This window comes from Dermacentor andersoni, chromosome 2, assembly GCF_023375885.2.
Source record: "Dermacentor andersoni chromosome 2, qqDerAnde1_hic_scaffold, whole genome shotgun sequence".
NCBI lineage: Eukaryota > Metazoa > Arthropoda > Arachnida > Ixodida > Ixodidae > Dermacentor > Dermacentor andersoni.
This window is the reverse complement of record NC_092815.1, coordinates 131,224,446-131,243,868: the sequence shown is the minus strand read 5'-3', so window position 1 is coordinate 131,243,868 and position 19,423 is coordinate 131,224,446. Positions and strand designations below refer to the sequence as shown.

General features: G+C 43.1%; 1 protein-coding gene across 4 annotated transcripts in view; it reads right to left on the bottom strand.

Annotated features, from left to right (window-relative positions):
- Positions 1–19,423, bottom strand: part of Pgant5 (polypeptide N-acetylgalactosaminyltransferase 5) — a 390,813-nt gene that overhangs the window by 11,493 nt on the left and 359,897 nt on the right. For all 4 annotated transcript variants that reach the window (XM_050187571.3, XM_055076249.2, XM_055076248.2 and 1 more), the window contains 6 exons: positions 15,034–15,202; positions 11,768–11,934; positions 7,841–7,896; positions 6,089–6,240; positions 5,057–5,227; positions 245–362 (listed from right to left, as the gene is read on the bottom strand). In XM_050187571.3, the coding sequence (XP_050043528.1) occupies positions 245–362; positions 5,057–5,227; positions 6,089–6,240; positions 7,841–7,896; positions 11,768–11,934; positions 15,034–15,202 (833 nt within the window). The remainder of the gene's footprint in view (positions 1–244; positions 363–5,056; positions 5,228–6,088; positions 6,241–7,840; positions 7,897–11,767; positions 11,935–15,033; positions 15,203–19,423) is intronic.

The following is a 19,423-nucleotide window of genomic DNA, read 5'->3' as shown; positions in this document are numbered from 1 at the left end:
AAATGGATGGTACTGTTAAACAATGCGAAATCCCTACAAACTAGTTGAACTATCTTCAGCTCATAGCTAACTAACAGCTACTTATGCAGACAACTATAGCAGGTTCCTGTATGTCTTGTCCATCAAGTTTTCTTTCAATTGGGCTACAAAATCATAATTGCCACATCAAGTCATACAGTCATACTTCATCCAAGTCATCAAGCTTACTTATTGGTTTTGGACCTTATCAACAAAAGCATCTCACCCTGAATGAGAGCTCGAGGTTTTCGCCTCCCCAGATGTCCATGCCTTCGTCATACTTTCCCAGTTCGTTGAAGTAGTCCTTGTCGATTGAAAACAGGCCCCCTGCCATAGTAGGTGTCCTGAAAATGGTAACCACCAAAGTGTTATTACATCATATCAGCAAACTAAAATCAATCAAAGAAAGAAGCGAATTGGCAAACTTCACCAAATAATTATAAAGTTAACCTGTTGGATGTATCGTCCAAAAAGATTCACTGACGATTACGATGCTCCCCAATGCGAAATTGAGCGCAGCTCTTCAGGTGCTTTGAGAATTCCACTGCTTGCATGTCCCATTCTTCAAAAAGAAAGCACAAGCACAGCAACGTGTGTGTTGTGTGTAGCGCATTCGAATGCACATTCTCTAGCGGCGGCGGCGAAGTAGCGTGTGTGATGTGGGTCCGAAGCACACACCAGTGCTTGGCTTCCATATGTGGTACATATCGGTGGATATGCTTGCCCGGCGCTCACCGCACGCTGTGACGCCATCTCATAGTCTCGTGGGGCACTCTGCTTTCCTCGTCACTCTTCCACCACACTCTCCTTCTCCGCTTTCCACCTCAAGCTTTCACTGTAGCCTCCTTTTCCACTTTCCTCCTCACGCTCTTCGCTATACCGTCTTTCATCCCTTGCTGCACACCATGTTCACTCTTTCATCCTTTGCCGTGCTCGTTCGCTCGGTTACGCCGGTGCTCAAAGCACGAATGGGCATCTGAGAGTTGTGTTCTGAAACAACTGTGCGGTGGGTTTTCAGATACACAGAAGTGGAGGGCTTCAGATTTATGTTGACCACCCTGACATGTGCTCAAAGCATGGTACCACAAGTGTTTTTGCATTCCGCCACCATTATAGTGCGGCAGCTGCAGCCAGGAATCGAACCTGTGATCTCGTGCCCAGCAGCGTGGAATGCCACAGCCTCTGGTCCAACATGGTGGGTCATCAGCCAATCACCTGGCTCTGAGCACATTTACGGCGGAAGAAACAGGTTCTCTCACAGCATACAATGCCTTCATCTTAAGAGGAATCCTGAGCTCGAGGCATCTCCGATTTCCATATTGAAATACACCTAAAAACGAAGGAATGCTTTTTTACAAAGTAAGCACTGGCCCAGTTTGAATGAAATTTGTTGCATTTTAATTTGTTGCATTTTAGATGAAGTTAATTTCTAGCAGCCCTAGGACGTAGAATTTCAATTTATCGCCTGTTATGTTTTACGAAGCCTGAAAAAAAAAGAAAGTAATAGAAGCACAAAGTTTACATATCAGTCACTCTGCACCAAAAACAGATACCACTGCATTTCTGAGATCATCTCAAGCGGACAAATCAAATACATAAATATACAGCTTGTATGAAACTGTTACCATGTTTACAAGGATGTTGCAAAAGACTTGCTCACAAATTAGTGGTATATTTGAGAGCCATGTTTAATACATCAATTTTGTCCATTTTAGATGTATTATTAGGTGCAGTTTACAGAATTGCAATATTGCTCTTCATTGACGAGTGAAGGAGCTGTAAACTCGACAGCTGAGTTCGTTTAAAATCAAAATTTTTCTTAAAATACCTGCAGGCCAAAAAATAGATCTGCTTCCTACAGTCACTGAATTATAAGCTTTTCCTTTTAAATCAGTGCAGTGATTGCCTTAAAAAAACAATTTCTCCATTCCTATGTGTTTAAATAGGAGCTCCTAAGTGGGTCTCCCTCTTAAGAACAACTTCTTGGCGATGCATGCATTGTCATCTATGCACACTATGGCCTGCTGTGGCCTTCAAGGTATGTGCGCAGATACATTCTCAGAGCCAGCATGGCACACTGAACACCACACAAATTGCCAAGCTCTGACGTTGTGTGATAGCACAGTGCAACTAAAATATCTTGGTAATCCCACACTGCCCCGACTTACTATTCAAATGGGAACCACAATGCAAGAGGAATGACTCTTGCAAGTCATAGTTTTCATGACTCATACATATATTTTGCACATGGTATGGTATAGTAAAACTTGTGTCAGCAAGTTTTACCATATCATACCATGTCCATTTGCAATAAATGCGCGTCAGCACGTGGTGGGCCACTCCCACGTTGATACAGAATACTTTAAACTGCCTAAGTTAGTTACATCGACTTTTGCAATCCATTAATGGTCCTTTAATTCTATACAGTTTCACACCAAGGTTAACAAACAAAAATGTTAGTCTGGTTCAAGTTTTTGCAAGAGAAAGAAACATGCCAAATGAAATAATGTTTGTCATACATGTACACAGGAGTGTGTCTCCCATATGAATGTCCATCTATAGTGTATTGCTGCATGCATAATGTTGCTTCAGCTACTGCCAGCTCAAAAACAAACTTCTGCCATACTTATGACAGCTTCTCATCGTCATTATTAACTCATTATCAACCATAATGTGGCAGCAGCAAAGATACACAATTTTTATACCTTAAGGGCGAACTTCATAGAAATATGAGGATAACCTAGATTAACAAATGACACAACTGAAGATTTGAATAGGCCAGCTCCCTGAGATGAGGTGTCGTAAACCAGAAATGGAAGCATAATCAAAAGATGGGCGCCGATGAGACTTTCACATGCCTGCACAAGTTCCCCGTGATATCACAGATTGTGGCAGTGTCAGCTTTGTGCAAATTAACCAGTTACCAGTAAAATATAATTATAACACTGCATTTGAAAGCGAGCTAAATCTCAGTGATGTTAATGTCACTGGTAGGGCAACAAAAGCCAGAATGAAACTGGGTATGTAAGTGAGTCACAAACAAAAAATAGAGACCGTGCCAGCTGATCGAGGTTGCCTTCACATTGCATAGGTGGAACTGCATCGAACCACAAACTAGAGTTAACGTATGCGCTGCCACGGGGAGCAGAATTGCGAGTTTGTTTTCCATATGCTGCTTGCACTTCCATTCACTGAGTGCATGCTTTACAAAGTAACCACACAACATGGAGAAGCCAGGACTAAAGCTCAGATGAAGAAAATTGGCGTTGGCAGCACCAGTGCCATCATCACAGATTGGCACCTTTCTTTTTTTTATGACCAATGTACAGACAGCCGCTTCCAAATTACTCTTCCTCGATTCAGTTCCGATAACCACTTTTTTTTTTTTTACACACTCAGGATTGCCAATTTGTGTGTGTTTTGACGCCACCGCACTGTGCGCAGCAATGAATTCTGCATTCTGCCTCAATGTGTGCAATGAATATTTCTATTTGTTGAGAAGAAATCAAACAAAGCTCAGATGTCTTTAGTTCATAATAAAATGGCCCTCAAGTGCAATGTTGCCACCTTGGTTGTCAAGAATTCCACCAAAAGGGGTCCCGAAGTCTGCTAGAATCTGCAAATTCTTTTAGCAATCCACTAAATTATCTGCTAACATATATTCTTGTTTGAAAACCTACAATAAAAGAAAGTGTAGATACTAAATATAGCAAGAAAAATCTAACTGCCATGAGAGTAACTTAACACAAGAGAGGTATGAAAGCAAGTGTAAATAATTACAAATGAGAGATATGGCTGTGCTGCTTGCATGACTATAGAATTCAAATGGTGGCTGAATTAATGCTGAATGTAAGCACTGACTAGAAGGAAATTTCACACTTTTGCAGAAATACACAAGATGGTGTAGTCATTTTTTTCCCAACAATTATCTTTCATTTATGACTGCAGCACTTTTTTTTTTGGTGCAGGCACAGATGCGTGTAAGTGTCAAAGCATGATTGCCAGTTGGTTGTTGTCAGTATGTGGGCCTTGGTCTTCTATTTGGTAGACCAAATGTTCCGACTGACTTGCAGCTCCTGTTGAACTTAATGCCTCACTCACTCTTTGTAGTCATAATGAGTGTAGCCAACGAGACGTAACTCTCTCTGGAAGCTCGTAGTCGAAGCACCCCTTCTTTCAGTCTGCTCAACCCATCTATGATTATCATAATATGCCACTGTGCCGGGGCGAGCGTGTTTCGGAGCTTTGTTTTTAACAGATTCATGTGGCTGAACTATTGTTCAGCTTCAGCATTCTAGTCGGGTAACAGTACCAGTATTGAGAGAGCGAAGTCTGCTAGAATGGGTATTTACCAGAAGAGTTGCAGTAATAGTTTATTTCACACCAAAAGTTCTGCGTCGTTAACGTCCTCACTAAACTCATGATGCTCGTCCATTCACTTTCTATGACGCCAACTCTTGTACAACGTCATGCATGGCGAGGTTTACTTTCAGATATGCTGCTCACACTTACCGTTGAAATTGAAACATTTTTAACAGGAGCTGCGCCACCATCCTCAATTCCACTTTATCCAAATTAGCTAAAAATGCACTATCATATGCTAAAATTTGCTCAAGAAGTGCAATCTGCTAAAAGTTATATTATGTTCCACTAAAAAGTCCACTAGAACTGTACTTTTTCCGTGAAACTGACGCAGTTTGATAGATATGGCAGAAAATCCACCAAGATGGCAACGCTGCTCTAATGTCTCTGCTCTATCGGGGACACTCTAGGAGCACTTTATTTTGCACGCAAAATAGCAGACCTCTGCACAACTCTGCTCCATATGTGAGCATGCACAGTAACTCTTAATATATAGATATCATAACTGCCATCTACAGTTAAGGATGTAGGAAACAAGGCAACATGCAGTGCACTGCATACCACTGCAGGCAACTGGTGACACAAAGGGTGGCTTAGCAGCACATCACGCCAGTGCAATGACTACAATACCCGTTGTTTCAGCTGGCAGCTGCATACACCAAAAGGAGCGACATACCTGATGGGTAGCGTACGGTCTCCACCTCTGCGATCAACCTCTCGCTGTGGCACCCGGTACCAGCGGAAGTTGAGCTTCCAGTTGAAGCCGCCCCAGGTCATGTCCGAAGCGGAAATGTACTCAAATGTCTCATCACTTATCACGTCGATCACAGGGCACACCACTCTAGTCCTGAGAGAGAGTGGGTGAGTGAGCGGTTAACAATAATCGATGCTTGATGTGCCGACCTAGTCCACAATCACCAAAGCTCGTCAAATTAATATGTTGGCAGCAAATCTTAACACATGCAAATGCAGGACCAAGTGAGGCTCCCAGTGCAAGGGCTAAGTAAAATTGTTGCCCATGTATCTATTTGGTTAATAAATATTTTGCATCTCTAAAATGCAGGACAAAGGCTTTGCTGTAGCAATATGCTTGTTTTAGATACTGTAAGCTTGTGATAATGCAAACTCTGACAAAAGCTGAAATTCTCTTTACTTTAAATAAATTGATGAAAGATATCGCCACAAAAAAGACAGGCATAAGAAAGCAGACAAATAGTTGACGGCACGAGCGGCACTTCCAATTGAGTTCTTTAGGCTGCAGACCAACGAATAAAGAGGCAAATACACACACGTGCAGTCCTTGTGGCAATTATGTGTTTCAGCAAGCACCAACTAGGTCAAAAAGCAGTTCTTTTGAAACAAATCAATGTTTTCAATGTTTTAGTTGGCCTGCTATGTTTGCAGTGCATATTGAAATCGCAGAATCCAAAAAAGTTCAACAAAAATTTCAGTTAATTTGAAGCTTTTGGCTTTCCAGGACAGTGCAATGATAATAACAATAATAATAACGCCACTGCTTGGTCGCAGCAAAATCGACATTTCTGAGTTGCATTGATTCAGTATAAAACTGAACCCACTGCAATGTACTACCTCTGTGCCAAACTCTGAAGGAAATGAGCCAGTAGTTTAGCTGGAAGAGTCGTGTATATCTGGCGCTTCTATTAATGCAAAGCTCAATAGTATTTGCAGTGCCATAAAAAGTTCGTACCTGTCCTCAGCAATGCGTGCCAGCAGTGGCTCCAGCCAGTGATGCGTACACTCGCAGTGGGCATCCAGGAATGTGATGACTTGGCCTTTAACTGCAGCCGCTCCCAGGAGCCTGGCACGAATGAGGCCTGAACGTTTTCCTGTTCGCATGACCTACGCCACGAAAAGACATTGACATCTCATTCTATGCTGCACTTAACAGAAAGATTTCGAGACCCCCCCACCTCCCTTTTTTTTTTCCTTTTTTTTTTTTTTTTATGGCCAGTATGTTAAGCATCACACGTATAGATCAAACATCTGAGTTACCACTATTGCAGGCCATGGTGATGTTCCTCCAAATAATTCTCAGCCCTTGCATCACTCCTGCAACTATAAGCACAGGTATGCATAACTGCCCGCAGTTCACAAGCATTTGTTCACAAATGTCTGTATGGCTATCCAAGGCAAACGAGACGACTGACACCATGCAAAAGAGAAACAATGCCGTGATATGAAGGTGGAAATGTATTAGAGCCGTGGCTATACATCTTTTCGCAAAATTGTTTAAACCAATGAGTAAGCAACAAAAATCTGTTGTGGCACCCTGTCATGCAAGTTTGGTAACACTCGTGGCACTCTGAAGCTCCAAACAGTGATGCGAGTCATGTTTATAATCCTGAACTGTTTTGGAAAGCTGGAACTTGGCTTCACGACATCCCCAATCGGGCATGTAGCAGGTTCGAAGTGTCGCTACTTACCTTGCAAGTTCTGTTTTGTGCATGTATTAACTACAATTAAGATTAAAAAAAGCAATTCCACACAAGAATCAGCATTTTGTCATATCTTCTCTATGTTGCTAACTGAATGCACCAACATAATTACAGAAGAGCCTCCTTACAACAATCACACTAATGTTTGCTTATTGTGGATTAAAGTGGTGCAACAGTAAATATGCAAGATTACAACAGTTTCATCATGTTGCAGGCGCACCACAGGGCGTCAAGCGTGCATGATTGTCACATGAGTGCAGAGGCCCGTGATACACATTTTACATGTTACCATCAAGTAGCATGGAGCCTCAACTCATGGTTATTGGACATGGATATGATGAAAAATTATGCAAAAGGTCACCAATAAATGAATGGAGCAGTGCACAAGCACACAAAAAGCTGTTAGAAAAAGAAGTTAACACTTGTAGTTGGGCAGAGAAATTATAAAACATCAAAAAAGTGATGTAGTACAGAGGCATTATCTATTACATGTAAATATTCATGCAGCCATGTGGTATCTACTGCTCTGTAACAGATGGCCAAGTCATGATGCTAGCAGTACATCCTTGTGGATAATGGCACTGACACTATAGGACTGTCTGCAGGTGAGAGCTCCGTCCACAAGGCTTGAGTGATGTTAAAACAGACAGACACTGATGGGGCACTTGGGACCAGTAAACTGCAGTTACACCAACTGCTTTGAAATAGCGAGTGTCTCAAACAAAAGCATATTGAATATAGCATACTTCTTGAACAGAATGTACTGGATACTGCAGAATGCCATCATCAATACTGAACTGCATTGAAAGGTGGTGAACATTGCCTACGGTTTTAGCAAACAACTTTCAGTTTTGTTTTTAAGTCACTTACAATCCACAACAGCATACAAAATATGAATATTGTATTATGGGCAGGGTTCATTATTTGTGCTGTATATACCTATTGTAGTACACGTTACGAGAATGGGGAAATGAAAACGGGTGGGAGAAAATGTTTTCACATACCTTAACAGGCACTTCAAGCTTGACAACATAGTCTTCAAGCTTCCTTCCCAGATGTTCTGCAAAATATAGTATAATTTCTTTTAATAATTTTATATGCACTTCAGAATCAAACGGCAAGGGGTATCTGCAGCCATACTCAGTGGCCAAGATATAAGCATAAGAACAAAACAAGATCAAGGGTAAATGCCAGTGTTTACTGCTAGCAACAAGTGACAAAATGACACATGTCATTAGATATCATTTTACTGGCAACATTCGTACATAACATTAAGAACACCAGCCATGACCAAAATTTTTTTTTTCACTGTACCCATTTTCCTTATTTGTATATCTCCTTTCCTGCACAGATAACTTAACCATGATAACCAAGTGCAGATAACCACGTGCAGAAATCGACTCCTTATCTTCTCAAATTACCAAGCTCGTCTTAAAAAATGACGTCCTAGAAAATCATTCTCGAAGAAATAATCTTATACGATATTTTTGGAAAACCCCAATGAAAATGCTGCCATGCTGTTGTTCAACATTACGTCTGTACTTAAAGAGACCTTGAAGATTAGCTGTTGTTGCGGCTAGGGTGGCATTCAGGGCATGGAATCCACCAAGCCCGTCGACTACGACGTCAAGCTGTAGAAAATAAAGGAAAAAGGGTTTATTTGTTTAGTTACACGGCGCCAGTGCAGAAGCCCACTCCATGCAGGAGCAAGTTAAACGTCTCTGTTCACATCAGGACCCTCTGTCCTCACTCTCGAAAAGTCTCTGCTTTTAATCCTGTCCTTTTCCCTAGGCAAGTCGACTAGGGAAACTGAAGACTGTCCAGCAGCAAATCACCATCGTCAACTCCGTTGCGATGCCATGCTCATGCTATCCATAACAAGCAGTAACTTCGTCTCAATAAACTGTTTTAGAATCTGTAGAAAGAAATCCTCCGGCGACACCTAGTTTGTTCCATTGTTGCCCCCCCCCCCCCCCCCCCTTTTTCTTTCAGTCTGCCAGGTGATGGGCGGCTGAGGTCCTTCTGCGGAACCCTGCAACAGCCGGTTTAGACGGTGTCCCGACAGCTGGATAAGTGCCGAGGGATGGGTGGTGATTTGACTCTTCGTCCACTTGTTCATTATCTAAACTTCTCTAAAGCATTTGACACAGTATTACATTCTAAAGTCCTTGCTAAACTTAACATTGCACTAAATAATCCTCAACTAGTTAACTGGATTTCAAGCTTTCTTTCACTTCGTTCCCAGTTTGTCTCTTGCAGCTCGACCGACTCTACTGCTATTGATGCGACATCTGGAGTGCCTCAAGGCTCCATTCTTGGGCCACTGCTTCTTTTAATTTACATAAGTGATTTGCCTGTTAACATCTCTACTAACGTTTGTCTTTATGCTGATGATAGTGTTTTATATGAAGTTATTAACTGTTCTAAAATAATTCCCGTCTCCAAGAGTCATTTGATAGGTTTTGCACTTGGTGCAACACCTGGCAAATGGACATTAACTTTGATAAAACCATCCCTATGTCCTTCTGTAAAAAATTTTCACTTTTTTGTTACTCCTTCAATAACCGTGCTGTGTGTAGGGTATCCAAGTATAAGTATCATGGTATCATTTTTATGCATAACATATCATGGTCCAATTATATTCATTACATTTGTAACAAAGCACTAAGAAAATTAGGCTACCTACGTCATACACTAGCCCACCCTCCAAAGGATACTAAGCTACTGTTACATAAATCGTTAATCCATCGTGCTGTCGACAACGCATCTGTTGTTTGGAACCCTTATAAGCAGTGTGAGTTTAATAGTCCAGGTTTTACTCGCTTTAGCCTCGTAAAATATAACAACACAAGATTTTCTGCACAACTCAATCTTCTCCATCCAAAAGCAAGAACTAATTATGGGAAATTTACCGTAGCGTTTACAGGCATTTTTGTTTGGAATTCAATACCATTCTGATACGAAGACATCTACATTATTATCATTCAAGAGTAGAACGAAGGAGCATTTCATGAACACTTTATCTGACGCGTAGTATAATTTAACGAGCCTAGAATTACTTAGATTTTGTTCGCTTTATCATTACGCAATGCACTGTTCAATTACCGAGTTACTGAATTTTGCCTATAATTGATACTTCTCCTCGTTGTTAGCTTTACGTGCCATTTATCCTCGTTTGAATTTTTGCATGTTAAAGATTTCTTCAATTATTTTTCTTCTTTTTAACTGTGCGAATATACTTGTGATATTTTTAATAGATTTTCTTTTTCTCTCTTACCGTTTATTTCCGATGATGATGTAGAAATTGTATAATATGACATGACTCACTGTTTGTCACGATTCTACTGTCCCCTTTTCATGTCTTGTTAGGAGGTCCCCCCGACAGTTGTTACTTCGGGACCTCCGAATGTGTACTTATACCCACCTTGTATTTGATTTCATAAAAAATAAATATTGATTGATTGATTGATTAACAGGCTATAAGCAATTAAAAAAATTAACATTTATATCTCACCGTTACGATCGCGTGTTTTCACTCTCTTCTGCACTTCTTTCCTTGAATTTAACTTCACCCTATTCACGTCGCCGCATAGCATCGTTAGATTTCTTGCACAGCATCGTCAATTCTTCAGTTAGACTTTCAAAATGCAACTATACTAACCTCGCGCCAGTCATCGACGAGATAACATCACAACCTGAACTTGATGCCCTATTTTGCACGCACTAATATGTTTAAATTTAGCTTTTTCCCTCGTTCATAGAAGAGTGTAGCTCCTTACCTGGGTCTATTCGCTCATGCTCACCTCAAGGTTTTGTATCTGCCATCCAAGATGAATTGTCCTAGCATGTCACCCTCATCACTGTATCGTATCTTTCTGTGTATGATTTCCCTCTGTTAACACATTCCTGCTATAGCACTTATTGCAATGCAGTATGTACAAATAAATGCATAAATAATATTTAGCTAAAAAAGGAAAGGTTCGGCTGAGAAATGCCTGACATACTGACAAACTAACTAAATACAGAACAGTGTGCCTCTCTAGGTCCTTATTTCGAACTTCTGGCATAAGCTAAGCCTAAAAAAAACTCATGCAGATCCAATGTTGGAAGCTATGCGAAGTGAAGCATATGTAAAGCAGTTAATTAAACACTTTACAGCTAACGGAGGTTTGTACAATCTGACGATGACAGGTATATGCACAGAAAAATATGACGTGTATCCAACAAAATTTAGGAGTTCTGTGCCTTTTTCTCATCGTGGGACATACCCATTCTGGAGGATTGGACAATAACGAGCGCATCCCTCGTAGCACATACCAAATGGCTAAATCAAAGAAACTAAAGGAAGTTGAAGAATTCGTTAAATATAATGAACCATTCCACTAAAAGATAGGTATGCTTTAAAGATATCTGTGAGCCGACACTATAATCTGTTATGTACGCAGTGGAACCTACCCATACTGGAGGAGTGGCCAAAAAGCCAGTGAAGAATACTTCGTGGATAAATCAATTCACCATTCCATTAACAGATCGATGTGCTTCAGTGATGTCTGAGTAGAAATTACATGTGCAGGTTTTAAGTAGGAAGTTGGGTTCTTGTTATGCAGAACAATGCTGGACATATGTGGTCAGCATACAATGTTTATTATATGAGCCACTTCGTGGGTACTTTCATATAACTTCTATGTGTATATAAACGAGTATATTTGGAAAGACAGCAGCTATAGTCAGGAAAGTCTGGGAAGGTTCGCAAAGAAAGCTTTGCTTTAATATTTGTATAAAGCCCCCCCGCCTGCTTCTGCTGCATGCACCCTTGCATAAATGTTGGTGCAAGCTCCTGGCTCGTCCTCCTTCACTTCCCAAAGAAACTCCGGATTGTATAGCTTCATTTTTCTTTTTTTTTTCCAAGCATGCATGCAACAAACACACACCCCTTTCGCTGGCATCATCCACAAGGATGATCTCTTCAAGCAGTGCTCGCGGAGATGTCCTTATGACACTGTGCACCGTTCGCAGCAGGGTGGACCAAGCCTCGTTGTGGAACACAATAACCACAGACGTGGTGGGCAGCTTCTCAGGGTACACCTTATCTTTGCATCTGCAGGGATTGCAGCAACATCAACACTGTCACAAGATGAAGAAGACACTGAAGATTAGTCTAAAGACGATGACGCTCATGGACGTTGCGAGCTAACCACGATCTTGTCAGCTGCTAAAGCCATTGCAAATATTCAGTAAATATATTTTGTGCTTCCCTTCTCCTCTTAACTATACGTTTATATGTCCATCTTGAAGCTCAAGTGTGAATGCATTACAGTATCCAGCTGAAGTGTCATCACTGTCATTCATGTATCTTTATGCCATTTGACAAAGACGGCAAAATGCACTACACATATTAGCATACACGATCTAACTGAATAGTTGGAGCCCCTCAGCAAACACATAATAAACTCTCTGAGAACAGAGAATTCCATTACAGTGTATTCAGCTTTTAAGGAACATATTAAATGCTCCTTTTACATAACATTACACAGCGCTAGACTTTGCTTGAGTGCAATGATAACAAACATGAAAACGATGTGAGTTTTTTGCCTTACAAATCAGGCTGAAGGTTATTTGAACACTGGGTTGCCACGAAACAGAAATGCTGTAGTCGACTGGCAAAGAGTTTTTGGAAGGCATGCTATAGCCTGTGCCTTAAGTACAAGCTATAGATGATGAAAAATAGATAACTTTACCAAAAAGAAGGATACGACACCTTGTAGGGATGTGTGCAACATTTAAGAGTAGTTTTCAGACAAAAGTTTTGGCAGGCAGACGTGCACAGCACTTCACTTCTGAGTGCCTTGACAGGTGAACTAGACAAAAAGAAATAACCTATTCACCAAACAATAAAAAAAGAATTCACATGGATCACATCTGCCAAAGCTAGAACGGGCTTAACTGGCAGTGCCCAATCCTCCCATTAGAGTCCAGCATATTCAAGAAAGCAGCATCTGTAGACAAAGGGGAAATTATTACACCACTTGCTCTTCACAAATTGTCAGCAGGGACACCATAAGTGTTAGCGAGAGTGATAGAGGTGGGCAGGAATACGAGAATATGGGCACAGGTCTTACCACGGCAGCTACAGGATAGCACTGTGTGACGTGTTTGCTTTACTTTGTTTTGTTATTGCTGTTCATGCAACATCTAATCGCTTTATGTTTTGAAGCATGCGTTCTTGCGTTACTTGCACACATCTATGTGACCAGTGTGCTCTCGAGGCTGTGCTGTTATAGCCATAGCCCTTCTACTGCTGCATGGTCAGTTTTGGCTTTGGATCTATTGTTTTCAATCCTACATGTCTACCAATGTTGTGCATACTGACGGCCAAGTGTTCTTGTGTACATAAACCTGCTTAAGTCAATATACTTTCTCTATTTATCCGAGTTTACTTCAGTCTCCTCAAATTCCTTCCATGGCACCAGCCTTCAATGTCGCATCCATGCTAAACATGGGTCGAGAATTTCTGTCGTGTACAAGTAGCGGCCAATTGAAAGCCACATCAGTTCTCACTTGCCGACACCTACTTGTCACAGTTGTCGCTGCCGAGTTGATGTTCTTCTCTACAGGGAAAAGCTAGTTCAATAATATGTTTCTTTTTATTCAGTTTATTCCTTTTTCGTCCCCTCATTCCTACATGGCATGAAAATAAAGGTAATGAAATCAAAAAAGTGTATGACTGCAAATTGGGCATTTTCTGCTGACACAGACCAATTAGCAATCATCCATAATCCCTCATGTCAAATGTACAGCCAAGACATCAATAGCGTCGAACTTCACTCTGAAACTGTACATTCAAGTGATAGGTCATAAAGCTTGACATCATACAAACGGTGTAAACGTAGCTGAGCACATGCTCCATTTTGCATATTCAGAAAAGCATTAGAAAACAGTGGCAGTCAATGACTCGTGAGAATTTCATGCAATACAAGGTGTGTCTACAGGCAACTTTCCCTTCCGTCTCTAGCTGTGCGTTGAAAACTTGGCCCCTTGAATTTATTTCATAACATATATTACCGTACCGTTCTTCACGACAAACTTATTCTGTCACCGCAATGTACGTCCCATCGCACTGATCATCGCCATAAGGTAGTATATTCCATTTTATAAAATGAAAACATTTGCGGAATCTTTTCTGCCATGCACAGCAATCAAGTGGAACCACCTTCCTGCTGACATTGCATCAATCATTGATAACCAACGTTTTCACGAGGCACTAACTGCCATTGTTTAAGTACATGCCTGTTTGAAATTGTTATTATAACTCACACTGTATGTTGCTATTCTCTTTTACCCATATTTTTCCCATTCCCCTCTGTAATGCCGTTGGCCTCTAGGGTAAATAAAAAATAAATAAATGAACTTGGGAGTGGCAATATACAGTGGAGTCCATTGTTAAGGGGAATATTCAAATGTGCAGCTCTCACTATGCTGGTGCCTTAGCTGCAAGTGGCTGTAGAAGGAACGTCAGTGAGAATTAGGTCTCCGACTCCTTTCAGCACAGGTGTCAAAAGGAGTCAGAGCTACCTACCACAAGTTAGCTGCTGCATGCCTAGGCAATTATACTCTTGTGAAAGAGAAAAATTCAGACATTCTCTACGTACAGGTGTTCCCTTTAATAGTCGACAGCTCTGTAGCACACACAGTGCAGCATAGGTCAGCATTCTCATTTATGAGTTCACCCTTATTTGCTCTGTACTCATTTCACACCATGCAATAGATCGTTAGTGATGATGAAGGGTGCGAGTGAACATACAGCATCAATGTGTAGACATGCAGTACGTCGAGTGTGAGTATGTATGCGACTGAGTGCCAGTGACTGGGAGTGGACGCACACATGAACATGAGTGGATGCTGGCAAGTGTTAATGGAGGAATACGAGTGAGTATGAGTGAACACTGTTGAGTAGGAGTAGGAACGCAAGTGAGTGCCAACAAGCGTGAGCAGTGGCCCAGCGAATTTTTTTCAGAGGGACACATACTTGATCAGGGACTGGGAGGGTGTAGACACTTCCTGGCTATGCCATTGAATGTGAATGCACATGAGCAGGAGAGAGTACATAGCCTACAAAAATATTGTTGAGCATGTGAGTATAGCCGATTCTAGTGACCTATGCTGTGCTGTATGGTAACAGCACATATGGCATTCATACTTCTCTAGTCTCACGTCGGGCAGGGACCGGTTGAGGGCAATACGGTCGCTGGCCAGGAGGTTAAACTGGTTTAGCTTGAACTTCTCTTTCTTGAGTGCCTCTTCTTCAGGGCCAATCTCAACACCACGGCCACGTTCCCCAGGCCAATCTGATGGGTTCTCGCCAAGCGCTGTAATGTATAAACACGAGAACTTGGTCAACAGATGCAGTACAGTTTGCTGTAGTGGAAGTTTCACGAAAAAAAAAAGTTGCACTTTCACCCGAAAAGCGAAGCATCGATTGCAATAGCAAATTAGTAGACGGCTATACGAAGTAAGGATAGTAGTTTATTGGCCATATAAACGGGTAAACATGCACTTACTAAGTAAATTAACAAGCATGACATCAAGTGTGCACAAGCAAAAATGAAAATATCTAACTCGATGACCGCGGAAAGTCGCTGTCAAAGCAATGGAGTCACGAAGCGCGGCAGCAGGAGCGAGCGAATTGATCTTCGTGCTGCCTCGGACGTGAACCGAGTGGCGAGAAAATAGCGCACACAAAGCTATCGGCTACCGGTGCGCCTCGTGGCCTAGACTGTGCCCCCAACACAAATCACTTTCAAGAAAGGGCCCGCATGCGTTCGCGCTATACGCAGCAGCCTCCAGAGTAGAATGCAACCGCCCCCCTTCCTCGCCTCCACCCAGTGCCTTGCCTGCGACGGAAGACAGCGTGCTTCCTCCTTGCTTTCCTCCCTTGCACTTCCGAGATTGAGCTGCCATTGTGGGCTCACCCTCGCGCGCTTTCACTTGCACATACAGCATATGGCGCGCAGGGACGATGTTATCGCCCTTAATCTTTACACGGAACATCACGCCGACGGCAGAAATGCGCCTCGAGTGTTCATATAATTGCTATCGAAAAAAAAATATATATATATTTATTCTTTTAATTCAAGAACTTCACGGGGGCTTGCTGATGCATGAATCTAAATTATGAATGGCACAGAAAAAAATTAACTCAAGTGAAAACAATGGATTCCCAGTTTTCTGTACACTTGAAACAGCGCAACTTGAAACACACACAATGAGTGTTCGTGGCAGTCGGCTGAGGTTGAAGCCAATTCTTTTCACCAACCCATAACTCTTATGTCAGGATCTACGCAGCAATCAAAAACTGGTTGATAAAATAAAATTACTGATTAGCTTATAATTAACACCTTTCGGGGACACGTGTATAACTGCAAAATTCATGCTAGGTGGTATGCAATGCTAGCATAATAAACTTTTCAATTAACAACCTTTACGTGATATTTCATCGCCAATTTTATGCCAGCTAGCATGCAAAGCATTCTCATTTGCTGAAAAGCCGCTTATAAGAAGTTTCAAGAAATATGAACTCCGTGGCAATATCCACTGATGTCCCAGTCAACATGTTTCCACACTGCATTTTTCCTCAACGAATGAGAAAGCATACATTTTAAAAATGTTCCTTGTGGAACTTTTGGTAGTCTGGTAGCAACTCACACTGTTACGATTGGCGTTTAGCATTGTTATACACGGCATTCCTTCTCGGTGATTAATGCTTCACCGGCAAGCGTCCAGCTATGAAAGGCCCTTAGATTGTCCTTTTCTCAGGACCAAGGAGCTGGCGACTGAATTAGTGCGACCAGAGCTGATGGGCAAGGAGCTGGCGACTAAATTAGTGTGACCAGAGCCGACGAGTGAGCCGAGCACCCGCCACGAGGCTACACTGGACCCGGCATAACCTGCGACAAACAAAGGAGCTCACTTCGAGGCTGCAACAGCCGCCGCCCTTTGTGGAAGCAATGATTACAGTGAAGGCCACCCTACCAAAACCTTACCCTGACAAGCGGACCGTCACGAATAGTCCACTAATTGATGAAGGGGCCAACATCGAGGACACTTCCATTGAAACAATGTCGACCCAGTGTGCCACGACGTCGTTGCCTTGTACGCAGGGGCGATCGCACAACATTGGAGGTGGAGTGCGGTGGAACGGTGAAATGGTGCAACGTCATGGGCGGGATTTCGCGACCGGTTCAACGATTGTGGTAGGCCGAGAAGAACAGTGAATTTCGCTCACGAGAGAAAGGGGGTAAAAGTCGCAATTTCACCCGAAAGGCGAAGCATTGTTTTCAATAGCAAATTAACACACAGCTATACGAAGTAAGCATAGTAGTTTTATCGGCCGTACAAACTTGGAAAAATTCGCTTACTAAGTGAATTAACAAGCATGACGTCAGCGTGCAGAAGCAAACATGAACGCATCACACTCAATGAGTGCGGACACTGGCTGCAAAATGCTGGATGCTGTAATGTTTGGAGTCGGGCATGAAATAGATCGTAGCTGGCCTATGCCATCGTCCAACTTATCCACGCTGAGGACGTTGTTGAAGGGCAGGACTGCTTCTCATCGAGAATGAGGAATAAGGGATTTATTTACAGTATATACATGAGAATGTTACACTTCATCAGCCTAACATGACTGAAAGAGGAATGCACACCGAGGAGCCACCAATGGCTCCTTAAATACACTCTGTCCTCCCTAGATCCCTAGGTGAGGGAAAACAGCCGTTTGACCAAACGGAGCGTCCAAAGTCATCGTAGCCAACCCGCCTTTGAGGGAAAGGGTTTATGCACTCACTTCCGCACAGGTTTCACTGACCACACCGAGGTGAGAGGGTTCTCGCAGACACGGGTCCTGCCCCGAGCAGGCACCTCTTTGATCCCAGAGCTGACCCCGCAGACAGCGGCCGCCGCGTCTGTTCATTGACTGACCACTTATGGGGCCCGTGAGACCGCACCGCAAAACATCTTCCAGGAGTTCCCCCGCTCCAAAGAAACCGAGACGGCGACGGCGAATCTACTAACAATACTTGGTCCGCCAACCGAGTTTAGTCATAGCGGCGCCGAGGGGGTGTTGATGCGGCACATCGTCGCCCCTACAATACGAGTCGCCGCAGCAGGAGGGAAAGGGTTCCACGGTCGCTTCTCGGAAGTTCACCACCTGCGCAGCTGCAGCTGGCTGGGAAAATATTGAAGGTCGGTACCCTTGCAGGCCGTTCGTAACAATGCTGGTGTGAGCAAGCGTGGCAGCAGCAGAATGCGAAGTGACCTTTGTGCTGTCTATCGCTTCAACGCAAGAGCGGCGAGAACACAGCGCACACAAAGGTATGAACCGTCTGCAGATCCCTTTCAAGCATAGGGTTTCCTACAATATACTAGAGGGAACTCTGGCGCTGCAATCTTTGACCCACCATGGGAATGAAGGGAAGTACATGGATTTGTCTTATCTTCGTGCTTGTCGATTCAGACGTTCTTGTGGCTTTGTTTATGATGCTTCATTGTCGTAAATTTCAGAGCAATCTATACTCTTCGAATTGCTGAAGATGCTGCAAACATGCACAATCGCTACTGATTGCAACGACTGAGCTTGTCGAAGCGGCCAAATCGAAACGCGCGAAGCGTCTCAAGGCACTGGCATGCCCGCGACAAATTCATAAGGGCGTTTCACATCGCTCGTCGACGCATGCGCTTGTGGCGTAATGGTTTCAGTATCAGGCTTCTGTGCTACAGTTCCTGTGCCATCTGACAATTTTAATAATGTTTATCTAATTATTTATTATGCAGTACATTGTTGAAAATGACGAGTTTACAAAGTCAAAAGGCCATTTGATGCCAGAACGACGGAGCTTAGGCAAATCCATGTACTTCCCATAATTCCCATGCTGGTATAACCGCTTCCACTGCAGCTCCCGTAGACACTAGCGCCAGAGTTCCATCTAGTAATTATCGTATGAAACTCTATACTTGCAAGATACGGCGCGCGCGAACGCGCCCGGCCGTGCAAAGTACACACTTGTTGGCAGAGTCGAAGCCGCCCCTCCCCTCCTTCCTACCATTACCCCACGACATTTCGCGCGACGGAAGACGGCGCGTTTGCTCTCCGCTTTCTCCTTCGCGAGCGCCAGATTGAACCGCGATCGCCGGCTTCCCTCGCGGGCTTTCACTCGCACACAGAGCATACGGCGCACGGCGACAGTGTTATCGACCTTGGACTTTATACGGAACATCACGGCGACGGCAACATGCGCCTGGAGTGTCCATATAATTGCTATCGCAATAAAACAAGTCCTTAAGAAGCAGATCTTGAGCGTTCTGCGGGTGTGCTCGTACTCGCGCGAGCGCTCATGCTCGTACATGTGACCCATTACCATGTAAATTTGTAAAGAAACGCTCTTCTCATCTCTTGGACGTCGCACCGGATCTCTCGATCGCCCGGCACCTGGCACATCACCAGCCACGGAACCGTAATGGCCGCTCAGGCACGGAGTCGCAACAACTGTATGACAGCGGTGGGATAACGCTACCGTGGGTCCCAACAGCAC